The sequence below is a fragment of the Carcharodon carcharias genome, chromosome 3, assembly GCF_017639515.1.
Source record: "Carcharodon carcharias isolate sCarCar2 chromosome 3, sCarCar2.pri, whole genome shotgun sequence".
Taxonomy (NCBI): Eukaryota; Metazoa; Chordata; class Chondrichthyes; order Lamniformes; family Lamnidae; genus Carcharodon; species Carcharodon carcharias.
In genome coordinates, this window is record NC_054469.1 from 42,124,810 (window position 1) to 42,152,434 (window position 27,625).

At 41.0% G+C, this 27,625-nt stretch overlaps 1 protein-coding gene across 7 annotated transcripts in view; it reads left to right on the forward strand.

Moving 5' to 3' along the window:
* pfkpa (phosphofructokinase, platelet a) overlaps positions 1 to 27,625 on the forward strand; it is a 127,971-nt gene that overhangs the window by 40,970 nt on the left and 59,376 nt on the right. For all 7 annotated transcript variants that reach the window (XR_005942559.1, XR_005942560.1, XM_041183332.1 and 4 more), the window contains 6 exons: positions 10,375 to 10,452; positions 13,457 to 13,646; positions 16,812 to 16,977; positions 22,299 to 22,343; positions 22,452 to 22,560; positions 27,098 to 27,193. Coding sequence is in view for 5 of the 7 variants with exons in the window: in XM_041183332.1 (XP_041039266.1) it covers positions 10,375 to 10,452; positions 13,457 to 13,646; positions 16,812 to 16,977; positions 22,299 to 22,343; positions 22,452 to 22,560; positions 27,098 to 27,193 (684 nt within the window). In the remaining 2 variants the exon portion in view is untranslated. The remainder of the gene's footprint in view (positions 1 to 10,374; positions 10,453 to 13,456; positions 13,647 to 16,811; positions 16,978 to 22,298; positions 22,344 to 22,451; positions 22,561 to 27,097; positions 27,194 to 27,625) is intronic.

The window sequence follows — 27,625 nt, forward strand, 5'->3', positions numbered from 1 at the left end:
TAACTTTTAATTGCAAATCCTTTTGCTGCAACTCAATTAACTGCTTTGAGCTAAACATCTCAACTGCCTTCTCCTCTGTTGTGTCTTTCTGAACTATGTTATCAAACACAGTGATAAAAACAAAAAACAAAAAAACTGCAGATGCTGGAAATGCAAAACAAAAACAGAATTACCTGGAAAAACTCAGCAGGTCTGGCAGCATCGGCGGAGAAGAAAAGAGTTGACGTTTCGAGTCCTCATGACCCTTCGACAGAACTTGAGTTCGAGTTTCACTCCTTTCAAGTGAAGCAGCATTTCACTTGCATTTCCCCCAACTTAGTCTACTGCATTCGTTGCTCCCAATGTGGTCTCCTCTACATTGGAGAGACCAAACGTAAACTGGGCGACCGCTTTGCAGAACACCTGCGGTCTGTCCGCAAGAATGACCCAAACCTCCCTGTCGCTTGCCATTTTAACACTCCACCCTGCTCTCTTGCCCACATGTCTGTCCTTGGCTTGCTGCATTGTTCCAGTGAAGCCCAATGCAAACTGGAGGAACAACACCTCATCTTCCGACTAGGCACTTTACAGCCTTCCAGACTGAATATTGAATTCAACAACTTTAGGTCTTGAACTCCCTCCTCCATCCCCACCCCCTTTCTGTTTCCCCCTTCCTTTTGATTTTTTCCAATAAATTATATAGATTTTTCTTTTCCCGCCTATTTCCATTATTTTTAAATATTTTTAAATCTTTTATGCTCTCCCCACCCCCACTAGAGCTATACCTTGAGTGCCCTACCATCCATTCTTAATTAGCACATTCATTTAGATAATATCACCAACTTCAACACCTATGTGTTCTTTTGTTCTGTTGTTGGTGACATCTTTTGATGATCTGCTTCTATCACTGCTTGTTTGTCCCTACAACCACACCAACCCCCTCCACTTCTCTCTCTCTCCACCGCCCCCCACCCCCCCCCCCCCCCCCCCACCCCCACCCCCCACCCACACCTTAAACCTGCTTATATTTCAACTCTTTCTTGGACTCGAACTCAAGTTCTGTCGAAGGGTCATGAGGACTCGAAACCTCAACTCTTTTCTTCTCCGCTGATGCTGCCAGACCTGCTGAGTTTTTCCAGGTAATTCTGTTTTTGTTATCAAACACAGTGCCTGCTAATTAGATTTCAGTACCTTCTTCCTGCCTTTGAACTATCTGTCCTTCCTGTTTTTCATGTTTCAATCTATGACCCTGTGATCTCATTATCACACAATCCGGAAACAATCCAGGATGCTCTCTCAGCGATACTTCTGTTGAAGACACCTCTACAGGCTGCTCAATTACCATAGGCATCACCCACATCTGTGATCCAGCTATATCTTTACCCAGAATATATGGAACCCTTGCAATGGGCAATTTTTCTACCAGCCCAGTAGTCACTTCGCCTGTTTTCTGGTTACTCATTAAATTTACCTTCCATAATGGAATAGGTTTAGCATCTCTATGAACCCCACTTATTATCACCTGTTCCTGCAATACTCCCTCTGAACAACAGTATCACTATCCCACAACATTAAGGATTGACTAGCCCCTGTGTCTCTTGAAATTTTAACATCTTTACATACTCCACCCCGTACATATGGAAAAACTTTCCCTTCACATACAAAATCTCTAAACATTTCTGCAACCTGCTCGTCCAAATTCTCTTGGGTAAATTGTGAAAACATTTCCACTTCTTTACCTATCACTGCTTTACCTGCATGCAAACCACTGATTTGTTTCCTGTTCCTGAACCTCAGAGCCCAAAGTACTCTTCATTTGCAGAATGTTTCTGCACTCCTATAATTCCAACAGATTTTCCATGCAATTTCCAGCATGCTGACTTTGTGTCCAATTTTATTACAATGAAAACACCTCAAGTTTCGAATGTCACTTCTACCCTCAGCACATTCCTTTTATTCTATGAAAAAAACTTCCTGGGAATTTCCACACTCCTCCTTTTCCCCGAATACCCATCTTTCTTTCACCTCCCACTTTCTATCCTTTTCTGATTTGAAAGGCTGATGAAAAAAAGGTTTAGCTCTATGAACTAACTCATAATCATCAGCTATCTCTGCTGCTTGTCTTACCATTTGAACCTTCTGTTCCTCTACATGAGCTCTCACTAACAAAGGAATTGATTCTTTTAAATTCTTCCAAAAGAATTACTTCTCTAAGAGCTGCATGTGTTGGCTCTATTTTTAATGCCTGTATCCTCCAGTCAAAATTACTTTGTTTTACTCTTTCAAACTCAGTATAAGCTTGCTCAGGCTGTTTCTCGCATTCCTGAATTTCTGCCTGTATGCCTCAGGAACCAATTCATATACAGTCAAATTAGTCTTTTTTACCACATCATAATTCACTGACATTTCTTCTGACAGCAAAACATGTACCTCATGCTCTACCCACCAACCTGGATTGTAACAACAATGTCTAGTTTTCCTGTGGCCATTTCATCTGTTTAGCTATTTTCTCAAATGAAATAAAGAATGCTTCAACATCTTGTTCCTCACGCTTTGGAAGAGCTTGTACAAATTTCCACTGGGTTTTAGGTTAAAGGTTTTTTCATCATCAGAATCTGAGATCTATTTTTTAACCTCCAGCCTATTAAGCTGGTATGCCCTTTCCCTTTCCTTCATTGTTCCCCTTGCCTCTCTTTCTTTACCCTTCTTTCTTGCCTGGGATTCCAGTTCCAGCTTCCTTCCTTCTTCCTGCCTTTCCACTTGCTCTCTTTGAAATGCCCTTTCTTTTTCTTTTCCTGCCCTTTCCTTTTCTTCGGCCTCTAGCTCAAGTTTTTTTTTCATTTGCTTTGCTAGTTCACGTTCAAGCTTGTTCATTTCTAACTGAAGTCTTACTACCTCCAGTTGTGACTCACTAATGTTAGGTATCACTTCCAACTTCAAGTGCTGTGCTATCACTTCAATCATATCTGCTTTCCTAGCCCCCGCAGATAACCCCAGCTTTGTTAACTTATTCTTGGATACGTTCTGTAACCTAACCAGAGTTACTTGTTCTACCTCCGATAAAGATTTAGCCATGGATGCAACCAATTTTGCAGTTTCACCACATCAAAAATAACTCTCACCCACTCCTGAATTCAAGGTGCTTCTCGTACTCGTAACCTTAAGGTTCATCAATTCCAAACCAATTAAGGAATTATAAATATATCCTGCAAAGATATCCTCCAATTATTTTGACACAGCAAATGCCGAGCTATTCAAATCCCAGAGGGAACCTTGCAAAAATTGGTTATGATAGTTGTTTCAATTTGTATGTTTCGAGATGCAGGCTTTGAATTCGGTTAGAAGACCATGGAGTCTCAAGAGGTTTTTATAAAACTAAATTAAACATTTATTAATTAAAAGAAGGTAAGCCTATAAATATATCTACAAATTACTAATATAATAACTTCTAAAAATCGTCTGATTAATCTGACTCCCAGTTACACCTCCGTAAGGCAACAGTAAAACACACAGATTTGAACAGACCCCTGGCAAAGCACACACTGGCCAGTCACATTCAAAATTAATTTCTTTCAGCTCTGGGTTCTTGCAGATAGCGGCTTGAGGCTTACAGGCTGGAGGCTTTAGATCTTAGAATTTCTCTTTTGCCAACAGCCTTCTCTTGCTTTATGCATATTTTCCTATTTGAATGCAAATTCTCATTGTATCACTAGGTTTTTTGAACTTTACCTCTTCTGACAATAAAACCCTTACATAGTACCAATTTTATTAGCAAACTTTGGAAAAAATAAACACATTGTTTGGCTTGTTCTGGCTAGGTGTAATATTTCACTCATCATTTTTGAATGGTTTATTTAAAAATGCAAATTTCCCCCTTTACACTTCACTTTCTAACTTATCAATGTTTACCTAATTAACATTTCAAACACACACACCACTCCAACTCTTTTAAAATAGCTTCCAATAGCATTAATTACATTATTATATCTTATTGACACCCAGTTTTTGTCCTTCTGATTGGTCAGTCATCACCTAACTGCCCTTGAATGATGGTACCTTGAGCCTAGTTTAGGTCATTGTCATTCAGGGAGGCTCCAGATTTGTACTTTCCTGCTGTTTAGGGTCGAAACGTCAACTCTTTTCTTCTCCGCCGATGCTGCCAGACCTGCTGAGTTTTTCCAGGTAATTCTGTTTTTGTTTTGGATTTCCAGCATCCGCAGTTTTTTTTTTTGTTTTTATTTTTTTTGTTTTTATTACTATGCACATGTCCCATTTCACAGCTATTTGGCATTATAGATATTATAGATTCTTAGTCCTGAGGCAGTTGGGAGTTTGGGGTTTTTCCAGGCTCTTCCAGAAGCTTTCCAAATGCCACAACGGCATTATTACCGTGCTGCTTTAGCTTTATTGACTCCAAAATGATTGCAGGACTTTTGCTTTCATTACTTAATTTGGACATGCATTCTACATGTTGATTATTCTGTGTGAGGAAGAACTTATTGATATGCATCCTAACTAATTTAACTATTAACTAGTTTGAGCCTGTGGCAGCTTGTCTTTTTCTCCTGCACTTGAATTTAATTGTCCAAATTTTTATTTTCTGTACCGTTTATAATTTGTATACCTCTAAGATTGCCTCTCAGTTGCTTTCTTACAAGGCTGAAAAGTCCAAATTCTGCTGCCTTGCGTCATTGCTCAGACCGCCAAGTCTAGGGATTACAATCTTTTGGATCCTCTCTGTATTGTTTGCAACACTTGAATATCTCACTTACATCACAAGTAGAATTGAACACAGGGTCCAGGGTTCATTTTGGTCACAGCTTCTTCTGAATTTTATTCCATTGTTATATTGTTCAACATTCTAGCAGCTTTGCATTGATTTGCCAGGATTCCTAGACATCTTTTTCAACTGCTTCTCCAGGAATTTCATTTGCATTCGTGGATTGCGCACCATAACCATTTTTCCTTCCTATGTGTGGTACTTTATACTTGTCTGTGTTGAATTTTCTCTCCCAATGAGCTACATATTTTGTCCGACCCCTGTATGTCTCTGATTTTATTTCCTTTCCTAGTTTGGTTTCATTTGATTTGCATTGGTTTCTGAATCAATAGCTCTAATTTTTATGGGAAGATGCAGTAGAAAACGATGGCCAGGGAATGCATCAAGCCAGAGATCCTGCTGAACGAAAGAGCAGGACCCATAGTCTTTCTCCATTTCCTGCTGACAGCCAGCCAACTTGACCTAAATTAACTGGCTGGTGGGCAGGAAAGCCCCAATGGCAGGAGGTCACAGTGGAATTCTTTGGGGATGGTCTTTGGCCATTTTTCAGAGGGTAGGCCGGAGATCGGTGCTTCTTGGGGTGGGAGGAGTTTGTTCGTGGGATGGTGAGGGTGTGGGGGGGGGTGGGGTTGGTAGTCAAGAGAGTTTGGCAGTGTTTGTGGAAGAGGGAGGCCGTGAATGGTGGGGGAGAGGTTTAAGGCTTCTTGGAGGGGTGGAGGAGCATTCCTGCTGCTCCTGGCACAGAATGAGTGCTGTAAAAGGCACTGAACCAACAGCTCCTGTCCCCTTTGTAATGTCAGATTCTCAAGCCCCGCGAAGCCTGCATAGCAGCAGTTAAATTTATATCAGGCTCCCAATTGCACTGAAGCTGATTTAAGTATGTCAAGTGCTAATAAAATACTGTGAAATGCCTTTGTGAAGTTGGCAGCAGTTGTGTACTTGGTGGGTTGTTTTGTGCTGTACATGCGTTTTTTTCATTTTTAATCGGTCCCATCTGTTGTAGGGGGCTAATATCAAGGCCCATGATTTTGGTGCAAATTAGAAACAGTAGTGGTCGCAACACAGTAGGCATGTAGCTTCCTGTTAATTCACTTTTCATCTGAACTGATTCATTGGCACGGGAAAACAACTGCACAGTTTTGGGGGTGTGGTAGTGCAGAAAGCAAGGAGCAATTAAAGACAAAGCAAGAAGTACTTTCATAAGCCTGTTGAAAATCAAACCTGAAATACTGCGGCGGGGGGGGGATTTAATGCCTTCCCCCCAGGTGCATTTGCTGGAGGAGAGGGCATCAAATCGGGTGGGAGGGTGGCGGGTGGGTACTGCTTCTGCCAAAATTAAGTCCAAGGTGGGAAGGCTTATGGATGTTCCTGCTGACCTTTCCCAACCTGCTGCCAATTGAGGCCCTTAAGTAGGCAACTTAATATCCACTTAAGGGCCTCATCCCTTCAATGCTGGCACTAATCCAGCAATGGGTGGGCTGTTGCACTCAGTGCCTTATTGAGGGACCTGGCATTGGGAAAGGATGGGGGTTGCCCATGGAGAACCACACCCCTGCCCTTTTTGTTGGCCGTCCCTTCCCCCACAGCCCCCTTCCCACCATCACTCACTTGTTGCCCTGGGGTCCAGCGTTGAACCCAGCCCTCTCCAATGCAGCGCCACCAACAGTCACTACACCTCCTTGACACTGATGAGCACTGAGAACTGCCAGCCTTTGATTGGCTGGCAGCTCACGGAGGGCAGGACTTCTGCTCCCAGGGCTCTTGAGACCAAGTTAGGCTGATGCTGGCGACTTAAGTGCCTGAGTGGTATGTGTTTAGTGGGCCTTCACTAAAGGAAGTGACACAGAGCTCTTGCAGGCTCTGCAGCCAGTGGTTGAGACCCTGTAACTTCCATTTAATACCGCCCACTGTCTGCGTACTGAATGTAGCTGTGGATACTAAACAGTATACTGCTACTATTGTATTGAACTGCCACCTGAAAGCAGTTTAACCAAATGAGTTCTTTCATTGCAGAAAATATATTTAGTGAATAGTGGAAAGTGAATACTGTGTTGGCTGTCCATACTTCACAACAGAATAAACATCATGTCTCTGTAGATCTGCCTTTAAGGGATAAATTGAACGTTGATTATTTATTTGGTTGCTGCGCACAAGCTAAACGTAATTGGCTTTACTTCAGGCATGTTTCAAACCCTCAGGCTATCCCTTGTCGAATTCAAAAGAAATTTAAAAGTAAAGTTGACTTTGAAAAATTGTTTCCAAATATAATTGCAAAATGCTTACTCGCAGTTCAACAATACGTTCAGATTTACATCACTTTTGATAAAGTAGATCTCTAGTTCATGACCAGAAGTATATTTTTAGTTGTCAAGCTGCCAGGCTTGTTGCTAATTAACCTCATCTGTTGAAGCTTCCGAAATTAATCCAGGGACTGCTGGTGACCCGAAATGACTTGAATAATTGTGACCAATTTATTCATCATGGCATGATTGCAGTGGCTGATATTTTTGGTATAAAGCGAAGTATTTTTAAAATAAATGTTTTCAGCTTCAATTTTGTTTTTCCTGACCTTTTAAGCAGGTGGCATTATGGTGAATCTTAATAAACTCCAGAGCAGGGGTCAGCAACCTTAATAGCAAGAAGAATCATTTTTATAAATTTAGTCAAAAAACAGAGTATCAGAAGGGCTGCATTGCTGTGACTCAAACGTTGATAATGAAAAACAAAATGGATATGGACACTAATAAGAAGATGGATACAAAAATTAGGAAACAAAATAATAAATTCATTGCAGTATCTGCTGGTTGATTTCCTTAGAGCATCGTTTGATATCTGAGAGTAAGATGCCATTTTCACTTTCAAGCAGGATTTATGATTAAATCAGCTTTTCAACATGTTGTTCATGAAATTCATACTTGAAAAACACTTGCTCACATAAATAAGTAGATGTGAAGATGGGGAGAATGCCATGCATGCACACCTTCACTTCTAAAGGGGTTTAAAAATGCTTTCCATTTCATCAAGGTTGAGAGCCGCATTTTCTTAAACATTCTTTCACAGGATGTGAGCATTGCTGGCTAGGCTGGCATTCTAATTGCCCATCCCTAATTGCCCTTGATGATGAGCTCCCTTCTTGAACTATTACAGTCCATGCAGTGTAAGTACGCCCACAACGCTGTTAGGGAGGGAGTTCCAGGATTTTGACCCAGCGACTGTGAAGGAACAGCAATAGAGTCAAGATGGAGAGTAGCTTGGAGGGGAACTTGCAGGTGGTGGTGTTCCCATGTCCTTCTAGATGGTAGAGGCCTCTTGGTTAGAAGGTGCAGCTAAAGGAGTCTTAGTAAGTTGCTGCAGTGCATCTTGTAAGCGGGCCTCACTGCTGCCACTATGTGTTGATGGTAGAGGGAGTTGATATGGAAAGTGGTGGATGGGGTGCCATTCAAGCAGCTGCTTTTTCCTAGATGGTGTCAACCTGCTTGAGTGTTGTAGCTGTACTAGAACATCTTGGTTAAGGCACAGCTAGTCCTGGAGCACAAGTCTTCAGTACTATTACCGGAATGTTGTCAGGGCCCATAGCCTTTGCAATATCCAGTGCCTTCAGCTGTTCCTTGATAGCGCATGGAGTGAATTGAATTGGTTGAAGACTGGCATCTGTGATGCTGGGGTCCTCCGGAGGATGGATTATCCACTCGGCACTTCTGGCTGAAGATTGTTGTAACCGCTTTGGCCTTGTTTTTTGCAATGATGTGCTGGGTTCGCTCATCATTGAGGATGGGGATTTTGTGCAGCTTCTTCCTTCAGTGAGTTGTTTAATTGCCCACCACCATTCACATCAGGATGTAGCAGGACTGCAGAGCTTAGATCTGATCCTTTGCTTATTTGGATTGCTTAGCTCTGCCTATCGCATGCTGCTTTCACTGTTTGGCATGCAAGTAGTCCTGTGTTGTAGGTTCATCAGGTTGACACTCATTTTTAGGAATGCATGGTGCTGCTCCTGGCATGCCCACCTGCACTCTTCATTGAACCAGGGTTGATCCCCTGCATTGATGGTAATGGTAGAGTAGGGGTATGCCGGACATGAGGTTACTGATTGTGGCTGTGTACAATTCTGCTGTTGCTGATGCCCCACAGCAATTCATGGATGTCCAGTTTTCAGTTGCTAGACCTGTTCGAAATCTGAATTGTTACCATGGTGGTAGTGCCACACAACACAATGGAGGGTATCCTCAATGTGAAAACATGACTTGGTCTCCAAAAGGACTGTGTGTTGTTCGCTCCTACCATTACTGTTATGGACAGATGCATCTGCGACAGGTAGATTGGTGAGGATGAAGTCTTATTGGTTTTCTCACTACCTGCCACAGACCCAGTCTAGCAGCTATCTCCTTTAGGACTTGGCCAACTAGGTTAGTAGTGGTGCTATCAAGCCACTCTTGGTGTTGGACATTGAAGACCTCCCAAACGGTGTACATTCTCTGCCCTAGCCACCCTCAGTGCTTTCTTCAAGTGCTGTTCAACATGGAGGAGTACTGATTCATCAGCTGAGAGGGGGCTGTGGTAGGTCTTAACCGGCAGGAGGTTTCCTTGTCCATCTTTGGCCTGATGCCATGAGACTTCAATGGGTTCAGAGTTGATGTTGAGAACTCCCAGGGCAACTCCCTTCCACTGTATACCACTGTGCCACCACCTCTGCTGGGGCTGTCTTGTTGGTAGGGCAGGACATACCCAGGAGTTGTGATGCCTGGGACATAGACATACCTGTAGAATCAAATCTTACAGACTATGCCAGGCTGTTGCATGATTAGTCTGTGGGACAGCTGTCCTAATTTTGCCATAGCAGTTAGCTAGGAGGACTTTGCAAGGTCGACAGGAGTGGGATTAGCTCTTAATTCCAGATTTATTAGTTGAATTTAATTTCTATCAGCTGTCATGATGTGATTTGAACCCATGTCCCCAGAGCGTTAGCCTGAGCCTCTGGATTGCTAGTCTGGTGAAATTACCACTGCACCACCACCTGATCCCATGAACCCTTGGTGAGACACAGGTTGCTGACAGGTTATATATGGAACATAAACTCATTCTTAGTTTTGGTTGTGAAACTGCAATGGGCAGAGAAAGAGAACCGGTGCTCCGATGCCAAAGGGTGAATTGTTGCCAGATTCTACCATGCTTCATACCCAAATGATTCTCTGCACCTATGGTGTAGGCCTGGGAGGAAGTGACCCACAACCCTTCTAGACAACATATAAAAAAAGGTGACAGCAATGCATGAGAAATAAATTATAATGATTCCTTTTCTGATTGATTTTTAAAGTGTTCATGTGTACAAGGCTCCCTCTTCCACAGTTTTATAAACCCTGATTATTATTATCTGGCAAAGGGTATGTGACAGCATTAGGCTGAAGGATAGATGATTGGACTAAACAAAGACATCAGATGAAAACAGAATTCAGATGTAGCAACTATGGTTCCTCTGATTATTACTTGCAAATAGCATCCACGGCAAAAGGTTAAGTCTGTTCTGGCATTATTAAAAGTATTCCAGAATGCTTTCAATATGACATTGGGAACTGCTCGGGTTAATTAAACTGATTTTGTTTATCATTCTCTTACAGGGTTACCAGGGGATGGTGGATGGTGGGAAACATATTGTAGAAGCAAACTGGCAAGATGTTTCCAGTATCTTGCAAGTGGTAAGCAAATATAGCGTAGTAATGTGAAGTGGAAGGCAAGACTACTTTCATGGAAACACTGACTTACGGGGAGAGTTTCCAAAGCTTTAATCAAATAAAGTAAAAATGCATTCAGAATTGCATCAGAAAAATGTGTACTTGGATGGTACTCAAAAACTAAAGGCTAAGCTATTATTCATCACCATATACTGGCAATTTTATGATTCATTAATCTGACATTTACAGTTGATGCATGATGTTTTACAGCTTTTCAATGAGCAATGTTTCAGTGTTTCCTGGGGCCTAAGTTTACCATCTATGAGACATTTATGCTACTTGAAGGAGCTAATCATTATTATCCACTTTTAATTATATGGATTCTTATTAAGAAAATTATCAGTGTATACAATATATCTGATAATAAAAGCAAATTAGAGATGGTTCAAATCATGCCATATTTAAGTATACCCCGTATGATCAGTTTGAAAGAAATACTCTTTTTTGTTTATTTATATGAAGAAAATAGTAGAAAAATTAATCAGCAACCAAAAGAGCAATATAACTTCTGGTTTTGGGTGTGACCCTTCATCAAACCCTTGTGATTCCCATCTGTGAAGGTGATGTGAGAGATTTCTTTCCATTTCAGTGTTCCCATGAAAATGGAGCTTGAGTGAACTTTAATGGTAGAATCAAACATTTGATGTGCAACTTCCTTATATCATAGAATTGTAGAATGATAGCACAGAAGGAGGCCATTCATCCTATTATGTCTGTGCTGGCTCCTTGGTAGAACTATCCAAAATTCTTTCATGGGATGTGAGCATTGCTGGCAATGTCAGAATTTTTGCCCATATCTAATTGCCCTTGAGAAAGTAGAGGTCAGGTGTCTTTTTGAACCGCTGCAGTCCGTGTGATGTAGGTATTCCTACAGTGATGTTACGGGGGGAGTTCCAGCATTTTAACACAGTGATGATGAAGGAGCGATTATTATAGTTCCAAGTCAGGATGGTGTGTGACTTAATACAACTCCCTTGTTTTTCTCCCCTAGCCCTGTAATTTTTTTTTACCCCTTCAAGTATTTATCCAATTCTCTTTTGAATATTACTATTGAATCTGCGCCCTGCAGGCAATTCATTCCAGATCACAAGAAGTTCTTTTGCCATTCATCTTAAATCTATGTCTTCTGGTTTACAACACTAATGCCAATTGAAATAGTTCCTAAGATGTAAGCAAAATACTGCAGATGCTGGAAATCTGAGACAAATACAGAAAATGCTAGAAAAACTCAGCAGGTCTGACAGCATCTGTAGAGAGAGGAAAACAAAGTTAATGTTTCAGAGCTTCAGATTTCCTTCCCTAAAGGAAAAAAAGCTGGATTTTTACAATAATCAGCAATGGCATCATGGTCATCGTCAGACTTCTAATTCCAGATTTGTATTGAATTCAAATTTCACTATCTGCCGTGGTGGGATTTGAACCCGGGTCCCCAGAGCTTTACACTCAGTTTTTAGGATACTAGTCCAGTGACAATACCACTATGAAATATTTCCTTTTTTTTTACTGTATCAAAGCTATTCATGAATTTGAATACCTCTATCAAACCTTCTCTGCTTTAAGGAGAACAACCACAGCTTCTCCAGCCTCATGCCTGCTACCATTCTAGTAAATCACTTCTACATCCTCTACAAAGCCCAGGATTGATCACAATACTTCAGCTGAGGCCTAACCTCTCACCCCTCCCCAAGTCTCTGTATTTCCTTTTAAAATTGCACCATTTAGTTCACATTGTCTTTCCTCATTCTTTCTACCAAAATGTTTCACTCAACAAATCTCTACATTAAACTTAATCTGCCATGTGTTGCCTATTTTATCAGTCATCGTGAAAGCTGTTACAATCCTCCTCAGTCTTTTTTATAATGCAGCGTTTTGTTTCATTTGTAAACCTATTGCAAATTTTGCTCTGTATACCTGTGCCCAGGCCATTAACATGTATCAAAGGACCAGTAATTGTAGTGCTGACCCCTGGGGAACAGCTTATATACTTCCTGCAGCCTGAAAAAACAGTTCACTAATATTTCTGCTTTTTGTCTCTTAGCAAATTTTGTACCTATGCTGCCTTTAATCTCATGGGTTTTAATCTTGACAACAAGTCTGCTCTTTGGTACTTTGTCAAACCCCATGTGGAAGTCATATACGCAATATTAACTGCACCACCCTCACCAAATCTCTCTATATTTTATCAAAGAACTCAATAAAGTTAGTCAAATATGATTTGCCTTTAACAAATCTACGCTGACTTCAACTTATTAGCCTATACTTTCTCAAATGCCAACTAATGCTGTCATGGGATTGTGTCTCAAACTTTCCCTACCACTGACATTAGGCTGACTGGTCAATAGTTGCTGGGTTTATGCTTTCTTTTAAAAAGCAGGATGTAACACTTGCAAGCCTCCAGTCCTCTGGAACTGTTCCCCTTGTTCAAGGAACCTCTGCACTTCCCACTCATACAGCCTTCAGTAAACTAGGATGCCACCCATTTGGACTGGGTGACATCTCCACTTTGAGGACGGACAGTCTTTGAAATACCTCCTCTTTATTTTTATCCTATCCAATATCTCTACTGCCTCCCTCCTTTGCTGCTATATTGGCAGCATCCTCTTCATTAGTGATGACAGATGCAAAGTAAAGATTTAGTCTCTCAGCAATGCCCACTGTCTCCACAAAAATATCTCCTCTTTGATATCTAATAAGCCCCACCCTTCCTTTGACACCCCTTTACTATTTTTGTATATAAGACTTTTGGATTCCTTTTTATTTTAGCCTCTAATGGATTCTGATACTCTCTTGTTGCCTTTCTTATTCCTTTTTCTTTGATTTCTTCTGTAATATGTGACTCACAGTAGGAAAAGCCAAGTAAATTCATGTCGATTTGACTCGCTTTGTACATTTTCAACATAGTGGCTGCTCTGAACTCTCACTATAACACCTGACGAAGATTACCAGACAATTTGTGCTTTGTTTTCAGGGTGGGACAGTTATCGGAAGCGCACGCTGTCAAGATTTCCGCACCCGTGAGGGTCGTAAGCAGGCTGCCCATAATCTCACAAAGCATGGAATATCAAATCTGTGTGTGATTGGTGGAGATGGTAGCTTAACTGGTGCAAACCTCTTCCGTGAAGAGTGGAAAGGACTACTACAGGAACTTATCGAAGAAGGTAGGCCTTGTACGGAGGTTCTGTGGATTTTCCCTTTGCTTGTCTGACATGTATGATGTACATTAGTATTCTGTTTAATGATAATCCTCGTAAAATTGTCGTCTTTTGCCTTTAGTGCCAGTTGCACTTTTGTGTGAAGGTCTCTTTAGTATTGATGTGGACTAGAAGCAATATGAATAGTGTTTATAATGGTAAATTTAAAGAATAATCCTTAGAAAATACTAAGTAATAACTATTGGTAGTAACTATTGGCTTGCTGCTGTAGAAGATAAATAAATTTGGGATTATTGCATATTCTGTGATATTTATGGTTTGCTGTAACTTGGTTCACAAATTTGACCCACGAGCTTTTAATAATGAGATTTCAAATTTATCGAAAGCCTTTAATTTCAATAAGCTTTAGGAAAAAAAAGTGAACCAACAGTAGCCCCACCAATGAGGTAGCCAACTGCTGGAAGTGATTATTGAGTGTGGGGAAGTACTAACCAATTTATTATGGTAAAAAATTTAATTGTGTTTCGATATCTATATTAACTTGGTACACTCATTTTGAACTCTGCCTGCAGCATCCCACACGACTTGATTTTTAAAAAAATATTGGGCCAGTTTATAGTGAAATCAGTTTGTATCAGTCTCTGCTTGTAGTGATCACGTAGATGTATTGATCAATTTTTAGATGCCCAAACCACATGGCCATACTTTTGCATTCACTTATATTGATTAGTACAGTGGACTTCAGTATCAGTCCCAATTATTTTCCTAAGAAGATACTAAAAAGTGAACTCATGAAAGTATGTTGAAATGATTTCTGAAGGTAAATGTGCTGTTGTCAACTCAAACCCTGACAGCTTGAACAAATTGCTAACCACTATTTCATGTGCCACTGAACATTTAAGTTGTCTATTTATGTCAGTTTATAGTGCCCCCAGTTCTGAGTCAGTTCAAGTTCTCAAATTGTGCTCTGGAATTTGACCATTAAGATTACAGTTCAGCACAGTAATATTGGATTATTTCAGGTGAGAAATTGGTCCTGACATGGAGAACAACAATAATAAAATATCCCAAGGAGCTTCCCAGGAGCATTATAAAACAAAATTCGGCCCTAAGCCACATTAGATATAAGAACAGGTAAACAAAAGTGTGGTCAAAAAGGTGGGTCTTAAGGAGCATCTTTAAAGGAGGAAAGAAAGGCAGAGAGGTTTCGAGAGAGAGTTCCAGAACTTAGGGCCTAGGCAGCTATGCATAACCATCTAAAAATTGATCAATACATCTACGTGATCACTACAAGCAGAGACTGATACATAACCACCAATGGTGAGGCAAGAATAATTGAGGACACTCGAGAGGCTAGCATTAGAGGAGTGCAGATATTTCGGAGGGTTGTGTGGCTGGAGGAGGTTAGAGAGAGAGGCCAGGCCTTGGAGGAATTTGAAAATGTTGTTGAGAATTTAAAAATATATGGAGAACTGCGTGAGTGATCAGAGGAACTTGGAAACTTGAGGAACATGGAGATCTGGCCAAAATCAATTGGAGGACCTCATTTCCCCTAGAGAATGAGCCTGGAATCTGTAATTTGATCATGTCTTTAGAGTGTAATTCAAGGTCTCTTGTGTAATTTGATCCAGTCAGTGTCACTCACACTATTAACTTCAGGCAAGACACAGAGCTAACATTACTTTCATAGACAGCTCTGGCACTCCCGGGTTAGGAGCATGTGGACACTTGCATTGGCGAGTCGGGCAGCACTTACACCGCCCACTTCAGATAGGGATGGGTTGGACTATAGGGCACCTTGAACATGTGGATGGGAATTTTAGAATTGAGGTGCTGTTGGCTCTTGGTCCATGTAGGCCTATGAGCACTGGTATTATGGGTGAATGGACCTTGCTGAGAGAGTACACTCGGTAAAAAAAAATTGTTTATTTGTTCTTTGGTCTAGTCATGGGCAGCATTTAATGCCCACCTTTAGTTGTCCTTGAAAAGTGCGCTGCAGGCCATATGGTGCTCACACAGTGCTATTAGGTGGGCAGTTCTGATCAAGTGATGATGAATGCACAGCAATATATTTCCAAGGGGATATGCGCTAGAAGGTAGTGTGCGCATTCCCCTAGAGCCCTCATCCTTGTAGGTGGGAGAAGTTGTAAGTCTGGGTGGTGCTGATGAAGCCTTGGTGAGTTGCCAATAATGAACTATTTCATTATTTGAGGGGTTGTGAATGGAACTGAGCACTGTGCGATCATCAGACGTCCCCACTCCTGACTTTGATGGAGGGAATGTCGTTGAAGAAGCAGCTGAAGATGATTGGGTTTCAGACACCAGCCTGAGAAACTCCTGTAGCAATGTTCTAAGGCTAAGAGGATTGGCCTCCACCAACCACAACAATGTTCCTTTGTGTTGAATATGGCTCCAGCCAGAATTTTCCATCCTGATACCCACTCACTTCAGTTTTACAAAGATTCCTTGGTAACAGTTGCTTAAAATGTAGCTCCTGATGTCTAGGGCAGTCACACTCACTCCACCTCTGGAATTTAGATCATTAATGTCCATATTTGGGCCAAGACTGCAATGTGATTGAAAGCTGACTGTACCTATCAGTGCATAAATTGAACATTTTTAAAGTTATTGATGAGTAAATACTGCTTGATACACTGTTGGTATGGAAGGGGAGAGGACTATGGGGGTTGATGGTTCATTGAGTGGTTGGTTGGGCCTGCTCCTCTTGGCCCACAAGCAATGCTATAAGGGCAGTTACCTAATGGCTTCAGTTCTTCTCACTGCCTTTAAGCTGTTGAGCTTTCCGAGGCCTGGGCAACCTGCTGGCTGTGCTTAAAAATAGCAGGACTATGAAAATGAAGTCCCATTACAGTATTTAAATGATCAGCCTGGTTTCCACAATTCCTGTTCAAATTTTTTTGCATTTTAACCTGGGATATGACCCCAACCCAACTGGTTTAGGGATTTAAGATTTAGCCCAAAAATACTAGGCTTAAAGAAAAATATACTTTTACAATGTGTGTAATCCATCTGTTGTTGTGTACGTGTGTTATTACGAATTATCGGATGAAAATTACTCTGAATTATTACTTGCATCTTGGATTTATTGTCTTGACTGTTGAGGTGTTCAAATGATTTCTTGTAATGCATTTTTCCTTCTTGCCTACTTAGGTAAAATTGATGAGGCAACAGCTCATAAGTACAGCCACTTAAACATTGTAGGCATGGTTGGGTCTATCGACAATGATTTCTGCGGGACAGATATGACCATTGGTACAGACTCTGCTTTGCATCGCATTATTGAAGTGGTGGATGCGATCATGACCACTGCTCAGAGGTAAATCTAGGAGTGGAAAGGAACTGTCCAGTTAGAACTGGCAGTTTGTTGATCAGTTAATAACATAGAATTAAATAGAAAACACAGCATACAAACAGGCCATTTGGCTCAATCAGTCCATACCAGAGCTTATTGTCCACTTGAAACATCTCCCACCTTTCCTCATCTATCAGCATAACCACCTATTTCCTTCTCCCTCATGTGCTTATCTAGCTTCCTCTTAAATGCATCAATATTATTCACTTCAACTACTTCCTGTGGCGAAGTTCCAGATTCTCATCGCCCTGGGTAAAGAAATTTCTTCTGAATTCCTTATTTGATTGTTTTTTTTTGGTGACTATCATGTATTAATGGTCTCTCTTTTTGTTCTTCCCCATAATGGAAACAACAGTCTAAACGGTCTAATGGTTTAGAGCTGAAATTAATTATATATCCCCAACTTCCATAGGGAAGTCACCTGCTGTAACTCCAGTGGGTGACCTACAGAAGCCCCTCAAAAAAAGAAGTGGATGCCCAGCGTAACCATGTCAAGCCAAATGTTCGCTTTTTTTTTGCAGAGTTCTGCTGGTCTTCCAGTAGAGTTACAATTGGAGACCGTGAGAACCGCTATGCAATTTCATGGTCAATTTATTCATTGTAAAAAATGTGTTGTCTGTTCTGTTGCAAAAAGCACCAATGATTTGTGGTAAGATTTCTTACTGTGATGCATAAGTTCCATCCAGTAGATTATACACAAAAATATTGTTTGACTGGACTCAATTGTATATATAGTATAAGATTCTTCCTCCAATATGATGCTTTGAAATGCATAATGTCAATATGTATTGTTATTGGCTACTTAATGGTTCAGTGCCAAGTATTTTTGCAAAGGGTTGTTCTGATCTCCTGTATAACTTTAAGTTTCATAGAATCATCAGGCAAACATCACTAATAATGCTCATTTACACCAGCTTTCTTGATGGTCTGAAGTTATGGTGGGAAATCAGAACAATCTCCATGGAAATTGAAGAACTTCATCTCAATTATTCTAGAAGAGGAGTTATTATAATCAGTGTTCTCCTCCTGCCTTAAGGTCCATGAGCAAAGATAATTTACTGCCAGTTAACTCCATAACCCTCATTCCCCTCTACTATTCACCTTCGCCTCCAACAAGTCCAGGGAGCTTCTGTGACATTATGATAGAGATCATTTGTTCAATTGCCTCTGCTGCGTTTTGCCCCCAAACTCCTTTCCTCTACCATCCCTTTATCCTCCAAGCCAACTCCCCCGCTTTTCTTTGAACAATGCTATGACATATTTTATATCCACTGAGAGGGCAGGCTAGGTTTAAAGCCTCACCCAAAGGGCAGCAACTCGCTCAGTACTGCACAGGAGATTCAGTCTAACTTCTGTACTGAAGTCTCCAGGGTGGGATTTGAACCCACAATCTTCTGACTTGTTACAATGCCACCACTTAACTATGGCTGACTCTTTATGTAATAGAACATGATGTAGAAATTATAGGGTATAATAGCTTGAGGGAAAACATGATTAATTACACATTCCATTTCAGAGGCTACATTAATTTAGTTTGGTTTCAAGGCAACATTGAATTGGCTGGCATCGAAGGTAGCTTCCTTAAAGCTCATATATTTGTTTGTAGATAATCCTCCCATTATCTGGGGTGTTTCAGTCTTCCACAGGAATCTAGCAGACTGTTGTTCTACGGCATCTTTCAGGCCAATTGAGCACATTTCTTTTAATCTCAGTCTAAGAGGACTTTATTCCTTCATGCAGCAACCATTTGAGAATTACCACTTATAAATTGAAAAAGGGTAGAATGTTCTCCTTTTTCTAGGTATTGCCAAAGTGATCAATAATTCCACCTGCAAGGTGGTTCAGGTAATGTACTGAATGTCCATTGATTCAAGAGTGTTAGTAAGTGTAATAAAAATATTAAGTGTAACTAGAGGCACCTTGCTGTGGGTACAGGTGTTTTCAGGTGATCACTAATAATATTTGTGATCACAAGTTTTACTGTTCAACTTAACTCCATTGTACATTGCTTGAAAAACACACCCAAATTGTTCCATAATAAGCAGTGATTATTGCCACAATATTACTGTGACCTTAAGACCTTTTGTAATCCTGAAGGCATTTATCAAGTTTCCTTTTAATCTTCGCAATGCTAGTGGAACTATTCCTAGCTTCATAAGATACACCCTTCGTAATTGTGACCCCTCAGCCTTACTGATGTTCATGTGAATCTATGCTCAACCTTGTCCATTCCTTTTTTATTGCACTAAAATGAGTTACAATATTCCAGTTGTGGGCTCAGGCCTTGTACACTTACTGTGGATTTTACAATGACTGTACTTATTGCAATACCACTTTGAATGTGGTAATATCCTTCTCTTCCTGTTCAGTCCTTCTAGGTGGCACTGCACATTGTTGAAGTTCCTGCTGCAGTTTTCCAGTATAACTCATTCAAGTACAGAGAGAAGGATTATAAGTGTTCAAATTCTGATGCAAGGTCACAGACCTGAGATATTAGACTGGATTTTCAATCGGAGTCAGGAACTGGAAATGCGGGCTCTGGGCCCCAATCCTGCATGGCATGCTTTAGGCATGACCACAGGGATTTTGAAAGTTGCAGCAAATTAAAGTCCGTGGATTGGCCTTGCTGTCCAATTAGGGATGGTGGGTTGGCTCCCAACACTGGAGCCACGGTGGGAAGCCTTCCAAAACTCTGACAGGCAGCCCCACTGGGCAAGGTGGGAGCTACCGAGCTGAAGATGAAAATTGTGAGCAGCAAGGACAGTAAAGTCTTTTTTCTGTCTGGTTTAAAAAAAAAAGCCACTGCTGTCTGGCTGTGATCCTGAAGGGCCAACCCCTGCAGAAGACAGCCAATACCTGCAGCTGAGGCCTAGCATCTATGGGTTGGGGGCGGGGGAGGCCCCTCACATGATCCATTATGCCTCCCATTTGCCCCATCTCACTTCCTGCTCTGAATCAACCATGTTGGCTGAGACTGGATCCTCTGCATTGCTGACTGAAAACCCCAGTCCATTAAGCCCATTGATGAAAATAATTGCCCTCAATTGGCTGCCTGCCTCCAATACAGACCCTGTACTCATTTAAAAATCTATCCCATTGGCTCTATTTCCTTCTGCACCGATGTGGCCAGACCTGCTGAGTGTTTCCAGCATTTTCTGCTTTTATTATAATCTAGTGGCCAGGATTTCCCGATCATTGAGCGGGAGCAGCTGCGAAATGGACTGCTGCCGGCGATTAGGCCCCAACTGCGATTTCACGCTGGCTGGCCAATTAACAGCCAGCCAGCGTGAAATGTGCGCTCAGCGCTGTGGCCGGGAGGAGTGCAAGAGCTGAAGTTTGCGGGTGCGCACAGTACAAGCTCCCTGAGGCACAGAGCTGCCTCGGGTAGCTGACGATTTTCATCAATAAAAATAAAGAATTTTTAAATAATGAAAACATGTCCCCTCATGTGTCTATCACAAGAGCAGGGACATGCAAAATATGAGTGCAAAAAGTTTTTTTTTGAATCACTGGATGAAACCTCATCCCTCCCGTGCATGAGGTTTCGTCAAAAATGGAAAGGCCTCCTGGCCTTTTCACCCACCCGCCAACCGAACGGTTGGACAGACAATGAAAAATTCCTGTCAATTAGTTGATGAAGGGCCTTAATAGGCTGCTTAATTGTCAGCAGCGCATTGCCGACTTCTACGCTCGCCTGCCGACCGAAATATCACGCGAGTACGCGATGTCAAGACGGTCACCCTACATTATCGTGCGTCATTTTGCACACGTCCAGGTCAGGCGCACAGCCATCCGACGAGCCAAGAATTCTGCCCATTGTGTTGTTTGTCAATACCAATACAATCTACAATGATCTATAGCTATCCAGTGCTCTTTCTGTAACTCAATAGTTATGAATAAGATTGTTTTCACATATTGCTAGTCTCTAACACCTCTCTCCCACCCCATCTCCTGATTTCACCCCCCTGCCCACTGCCCCACCCCCCCCGCCCCCAATTGCTGTCCAGAATCTTCCTAGGTATCAGCGAAAATGGCTCAAAAACACTGCAAAACCAAGGAAAAGCAGTTTTTGCTCCAGCAACCTTTACCCAGCAATACATAATAATTGTACTTTAATGGTTAGAAAAGCAATTTTATATTAAAGAAAATGTATCTATAAGCTTTGGGAATATATTAAATAATTGCTTACAACAAAAGAACTCCTGTTCCTCGATCAAATGCACTTCACTTCATAGTGTTGCATTTCATGTGATGGTTGGAAACAAGTACATCACATATAATGTGTAAAAATGCTAGAGGCAGTAACATTTTAGGCACAGCATTTGTAGGGCCCGTGCCCTATTTCTTTCCCCTCCCTACATTGCTTTTGTAGACAAAATAAATGTTCCTGTACTGCAGCTGTTGGTTGGTGCAAAATATGATATTTCACATGTACGGTGCAGAAAACTCTACCACATGTGCCTTATCTTTTTTGCAAGTTTAATTTTTTTTTTTAAGTGAAAGAATATCCAGGGCTGTCTTTACAAGGCATATTTATGATGTATGTATAATTTGAAAGATCAGCCTAGTCGATTCCTACTGACAGCTCAGGAATAGGTCTGTCGCTGTTTATGAATTCCAAATTGGAACAAAACTTTTCGTATGCTGCCCAATAATGGCAAACGAACCAAAACTGGAAAAGTGCCTAGAAATTGCAGACACTTGATCCTTTTACATCAGAGGCTACTCAGCCTACACCTGCTGAGCTTGAAGGTGTGTTCTGGGGCCAGCATTCTGTAATTGTAGACTGGGAAGAGAAGCGGTACCAATGTATCAGAAGTCAGCACCTCAAGCACCCCACGGGCTGAAATTTCAATTGCCTGCAGGGGCGAGCAGGTTGAAGGCAGCCCAGAAAATCATGCACTTGGAAGGTGTCACTAGTTTAGATATTCAATTATATTTCTGTACCGATAGAATCAATCTGCAAGACCCTAAATCAGTCTCGCCTGTTTTTCAAACGCAAGTGGAACGTCACGTTTCTTTTGATTTGTGTGCTTTTTGCTGGTAGATGAAAGAACACTAACCCCCACCACACATGCTTGCCTGAAAAATAGAGCATTATATTTATGACAATTGTCGTACAATGTTTTTTAAATATAAAAAATGATTTTTAGGATTATTTTGAAATTTTGCAAAATATTTAATAATCTTCAAGCTTTTACTCCAGTTTGTAAATTGTGGAAGCAGATATGAAAGAGAAGATATAAAGTAGTTCACTCTGTAACTTTTTCAACATTCTTTTGCAGCCATCAGAGGACATTTGTGCTGGAGGTGATGGGTAGACACTGTGGGTGAGCAATTGAACTTGTTTGTGACATTTGACCGATAGTTTTAAGATCAACATGTTGCTGTTATTGGAAAACTTTAATAAAATTTATTCAAGCATGTCTTGCTTTTAGGTACCTAGCTCTAGTAAGTGCCTTGGCCTGTGGTGCAGACTGGGTATTCATCCCTGAAAGTCCTCCAGGAGATGGCTGGGAGGATCAGATGTGCCAGAAACTCTCGGAGGTAAAAAACTATAGAGCAAGGCATGACCTTGCTGAAAATTTTCAGTAAAGCATTTAAGATGTCCTAGACCTTGTAGAAACACTGAATTTGAAATTGGTGTACATGCCAAACTATATAGGATAGCCACTACACAGACGATATCTTACGGTGTATGATGCCAATGAGTAGCACAGGCAACATAGACCACTGGGTCAGAATGTGAGTATTTAGAATTCACTTTTGTTTTTATGATTGAAACTCTGTTTTTTCTGTTATTGACAAAAGATTTTGGTTGCAGATGAATGAGCGCTAGGGTGTGAAATTCTTCTTGTGGAAAAGAAGTACAAAAAGCCAGTCTAACTACAAACAACGAAATAGTGTTATTTTGTTACACCAACCTTTTTGCTAAAATTACTAGGAGGACTGTTCCCTTTTAGCAGAGATCTTAATTCTGTTGCACAATGTAACTTATTGTCAGACTAAGAAGTACACTGACAATTATCTTTATTCAGTATTATATGGCACTACTTCATACAGCACTGCAAAGTTTCCATCAGGCATTGTGACGTTATGTTGATAAGAAAAGTAATTCCAAAATTCCTATGAATATCTATCCTAAAGCTACCAACATTTTACATAAATATTTTACAGCTGCAGATCAATATAAATTAGAAGCGCAATTTATTTAGATTATATATGATAAAACCAGCAAGAGATAGACATCTAAAGCTATGGAGTTAATCTCAAAGCTGACTTTTGGCTACAGAGGTAAGTAGCTCGAGCCAGGAAACTTCCTGACTGCAGACCTGCCTCGGTAAAAAGTTCCCCAAATCATGAGATTTTCACTCCAGGGGAGGCAGAAGATAGGGTTAGATGTGCCAACCCTGGGAGCAAATGTTTTGAGGACACTGGGGAAGGCAGCTGCCCAAGCAGGTTAGTTAGATGGCCCACTGTGGTTCTCTGGGACTTGTTTCCAGTTGTTTTAGACGATTTGAAGCCCTCTAGTTCACACCCCTCATATCCTCTCTCTTTCCACTCCCCCTCAAACCCAAGGTCCTTCATATCTCACATGTCAACTCGATGCCAACTAATGGCTCCTCATATGATGACTCAATACCCAGTATCCACCATGGGCAGACCTCAGGAGCTATGTGGAGATGAGAAAAAATTAATTAAAAAATTTAATACAACTCTCACTATACAGTCTGATAGCATAAAAAACCTCCCATTCATGAAAGCATCAAAGCTTTTAAATTTCCTTGAGTAGTTAGTCTCTTATAAAAACAAATACATTTCTGTTCATACCTTCAATCTTTTAATAGCCTCTTCAAATTTCCAATAAAATGTGAACTCAGAGCCCCCAAATGTGATAATTGTGGCTTTTGAAACCAGCCAAGCATTCATAATGGCCAGAATTTTGACCTTGATGGGCGGGTGGGCCCCACCGGCTTGGTAGCAGGCGAGTAGCCGAACTCTGCCGGCGAAAAGGGGCTGGCTGTCATTTTACGTGGGCAGGCCAATTAAGGCCCGCCCAGCGGCCTGCCCAACAGTAAGTGCTATGTGCTTCCTGTGCAGGGGGTGGAGGGATTCCCCATCTGTCAAAGTGCGCTCTATCACGCATGCGCACTGCTTCCTGAGACTAAGTGCTGTCTCAGAGAGAGCGCTGAATGTTTAAAAACTTCTTAAAATAGAGAAAGAAAAACACGATTAATATGTCCCCCTCATGTAATACTGTCACCCGAGATGGAACATATTAATAAATATGAGTGAAACTTTAATAAACTTTTTAAAAACTGAGATGAAACCTCATCCCGCCAGTGGATGAGGTTTCATGCTTTTTCAGAAGCCTGCTGGGGCTCCTGGCCTGCCTGCCAGCCTTAAGGTTGGACAGGCATGTTTTTCAATGACCATAATGATCCTATCAATGGCCTCAATTGGCCATTGATGGGTCGGCAGGCGAACAGCTGATTTCGCTGTCCACCCGCTTTCTTAAAACTTTAAAGGGGCCGGGATGACATCGGGAGTTCCTCTCGACGTCATCCCGCATTATTTTCCCGTCGGTGAGTGGGCCCCGCCCCCAAATCGCAGACGGGAAAATTCTGGCCAATGAATAGCCCTTGGGAAAATGTCAACAAATATCTATTGAAACTGCTCAAACAGATTCTACACCAGCTGGCCTGCCAGTCAAGACAGTCCAGCAGAGTTTTTTTTTCTAACAATCATTGACAGCTGCAGCTATTTCTTTTTAAAATCCCCCCTCTTCAGTTTGAAGAGTGGGGGATTTAAACTTGCGATCATGACAGTTAAACAGACCTCATCGGCCCTTCAAAAGCATTTGCGTATACTCCACAAATTCACGACTCCCACACTGCATTTAGGCCCTTGTAACCGACAAAATGGGGCCTACTTGAACTCAACTCTAGGTTCAAATGGCCCTGCTGAGTTTGTATTTCCCTCTTGTATGATTCATGCTCTGCCCCCTTTCCCCTACTGGCAAAAATGGGATTTGTTGTAAATGGGGACAGGACTTTCACATCCTGGTCCTGGCCATTTTTAAAGGTACATGGTACATCTTGACTTTGTGAAAATCCAGCCCTAGATGTTTTTTGTAATTGATTGAGTTACTCTCATGATCTGGGAGGCCATCTGGATCTCTGAAATGAACATGTCCTTAGAACATATTTTACCCACTATTGATTCATCTCAAACAGTTCATTTTTTATAGATATTCATTGTTGTCCATCATCATTTTTTAATTATGTTGATTGTAATGAAGTCACTTGTGTCATTCAATTGTTGCCCATCTCTCTTTGGAACTCTCCTCTCCCTTCTGGTGACATCACAACATCATAATAATTACAAATGAGGAAGCTTATTTGGTCCATCATAGTCCATTAATCCAAAGAGATCACAATGTGCTCCTGCTTCTCTATCTAGAAGATTGTTCTACACATGTATGTGTATTGGAGGTGTGTGGGTGTGTCTGTGGTTTTTGTGTCTTTTTCAGTTCTAAAGTTGTATTAGCTTTGAACATATGTCCCTGCTCGGGCATGGGTGTTGACTCCCATGTCCAGCTGGATGACTTCCACAACGTCATTTATCCTCACAACCACCTTTTTTGTGATTTTACACTCCAGCTGAACAATAGAAAGTCCAATGCTATCACTTTCAGACACTGCAATAAACTCTGCTCCCTTGCCATTGATTCCTGCCCATTCTCCTTCACCAAACTTGCATAGACCTTGCTTCTCCTTCCATGCATTCAAAAATCTTCTCAAGATATGTTTTCTTTGTGACCAATTTTTTCCATTCCTTCTAACTCTCCCACTATGATAACTTAACCTTTTTAGCCTAATTTGTCAAAACACTTTTGTTTAGGCTTTCTTATGCTTCCTGTATTCTTCTGCAGTGCCTCATTGAATAAAAGTGTTAAGTTGCTGCAAGGTCATTTGCTAATGTATTTTGCCGATATCCATTGGGTCCAAAAGATATTTGAGGAACTTCCCGAGATAACGCTCTGTAGTTTAATTGTTTATATTGCTGTTGTTTCCCTATCCTCCCAAATAGCGAGAAAAGCCTAATTTTTTTTCCGCACTTCGTCATTGCCCAGTCAAGATGGCAAATTCCCATATTGAGCCCTTGAGATGCCAACTTGAGCTGTACTGTTAAATATAGGCTTACTTCTGTTTTTGGTTATTTACTGATTATGAATTTTACAGAATCCCAAAAACAGTCAACCTATTTCTCCACCTTGTTCCTTAACAAATTCTGATCTTAATAGAAGTTTCTAACTCTTTCCAACTGCTTGTAGAATGCAAGAAGATGTACTTACATTGTAAATTGATCAACATTTCTTCTTAACTGGTATCTTTACTGCAAGACCGTCATATTTAGTGTTCCTGTAAAAAAAATATTTTAGTTGTTGATCAAGAAATGATAGTGAACGATAGTTATGGTGAAATTGATATATTTGTGTGAAATTCCTACCTTTGCTATCATTTAAAATAAACTCTCATTAAACGATCCGAACAAAGGAATAATGCCGTATGTGCAATTTCAAACCATATGGAGCCAAATTGAATGTTTTGATGGACCAGCCTTTGGAAAATAAAATGGTGGTTGTACTCTTAAAATAACAGTGTTCATTTTTCCAGTGTTTCTTTCTACGTTCTTTAGAACCGTTCTCGGGGCACCAGGTTGAACATTATCATAGTTGCAGAAGGCGCCATTGACAGACAAGGAAAATCAGTTTCTTCCAGTATTGTTAAGGATGTGAGTACCTTGGAGAAAAAAAAAATCAGGCAGAGGTGGAGCACATAAGCTGCCAATAGTTTCACTCCTGGTGCATTCTTCTGCTCTTCTGAGTGCAGTTACCACTTTCAGATGATGAGATTTAAAAAGATTTCTTCTATTTATTTATAAGAAGGTCATTAAACAGAGAGAGTGCAGCAATTTCCATTCTACAAGAAGACTCTTGGGAAGGAAACTATAATGGTGGAATGTGCTCTGATGCCTGAATGTTGATGTAGTATCATATATTCTTTATTTTTCCCCTCAGAATCGTGCCCGAAAGAAAAGGCTGAATATCATAATTATTTCGGAAGGGGCGATAGATTGTTACAACAAACCTATAACATCTGACATGATTAAGGATGTGAGTACTGACCTCCTAGTGGTACAACTCCTGCTCTGACCAATTGCTGCAATGCTACTCTTTTTTTTCCTGCTTGCATTTGGAAAGCATTTGTTGTGTAATTGCAACATTACTGCCGCATGCGCTTATCCTTCCCTACGTTTTAAAGAAGAGTTTGACCCGTAGTGTTCCCATTTGTATTTGTTGTGTTTTTTTTTGGCTTTTCGTCGAGTGATGTCATACTTGTACACTGTTTTGTCATGGAGAAACTTATGGGCAATGTTATGAGCAGTACAGATTGAATCAGCTAAATATTGCATGTGCATGTAAATAAAAGCAAAATACTGTGAATGCTGGAGATCTGAAATAAAAACAAAGGGCTGGAAACAGAGTTCTGAAGAAGAGTGATATTGGACTCGAAATGTTAACTCTGTTTCACTTTCCACACATGCT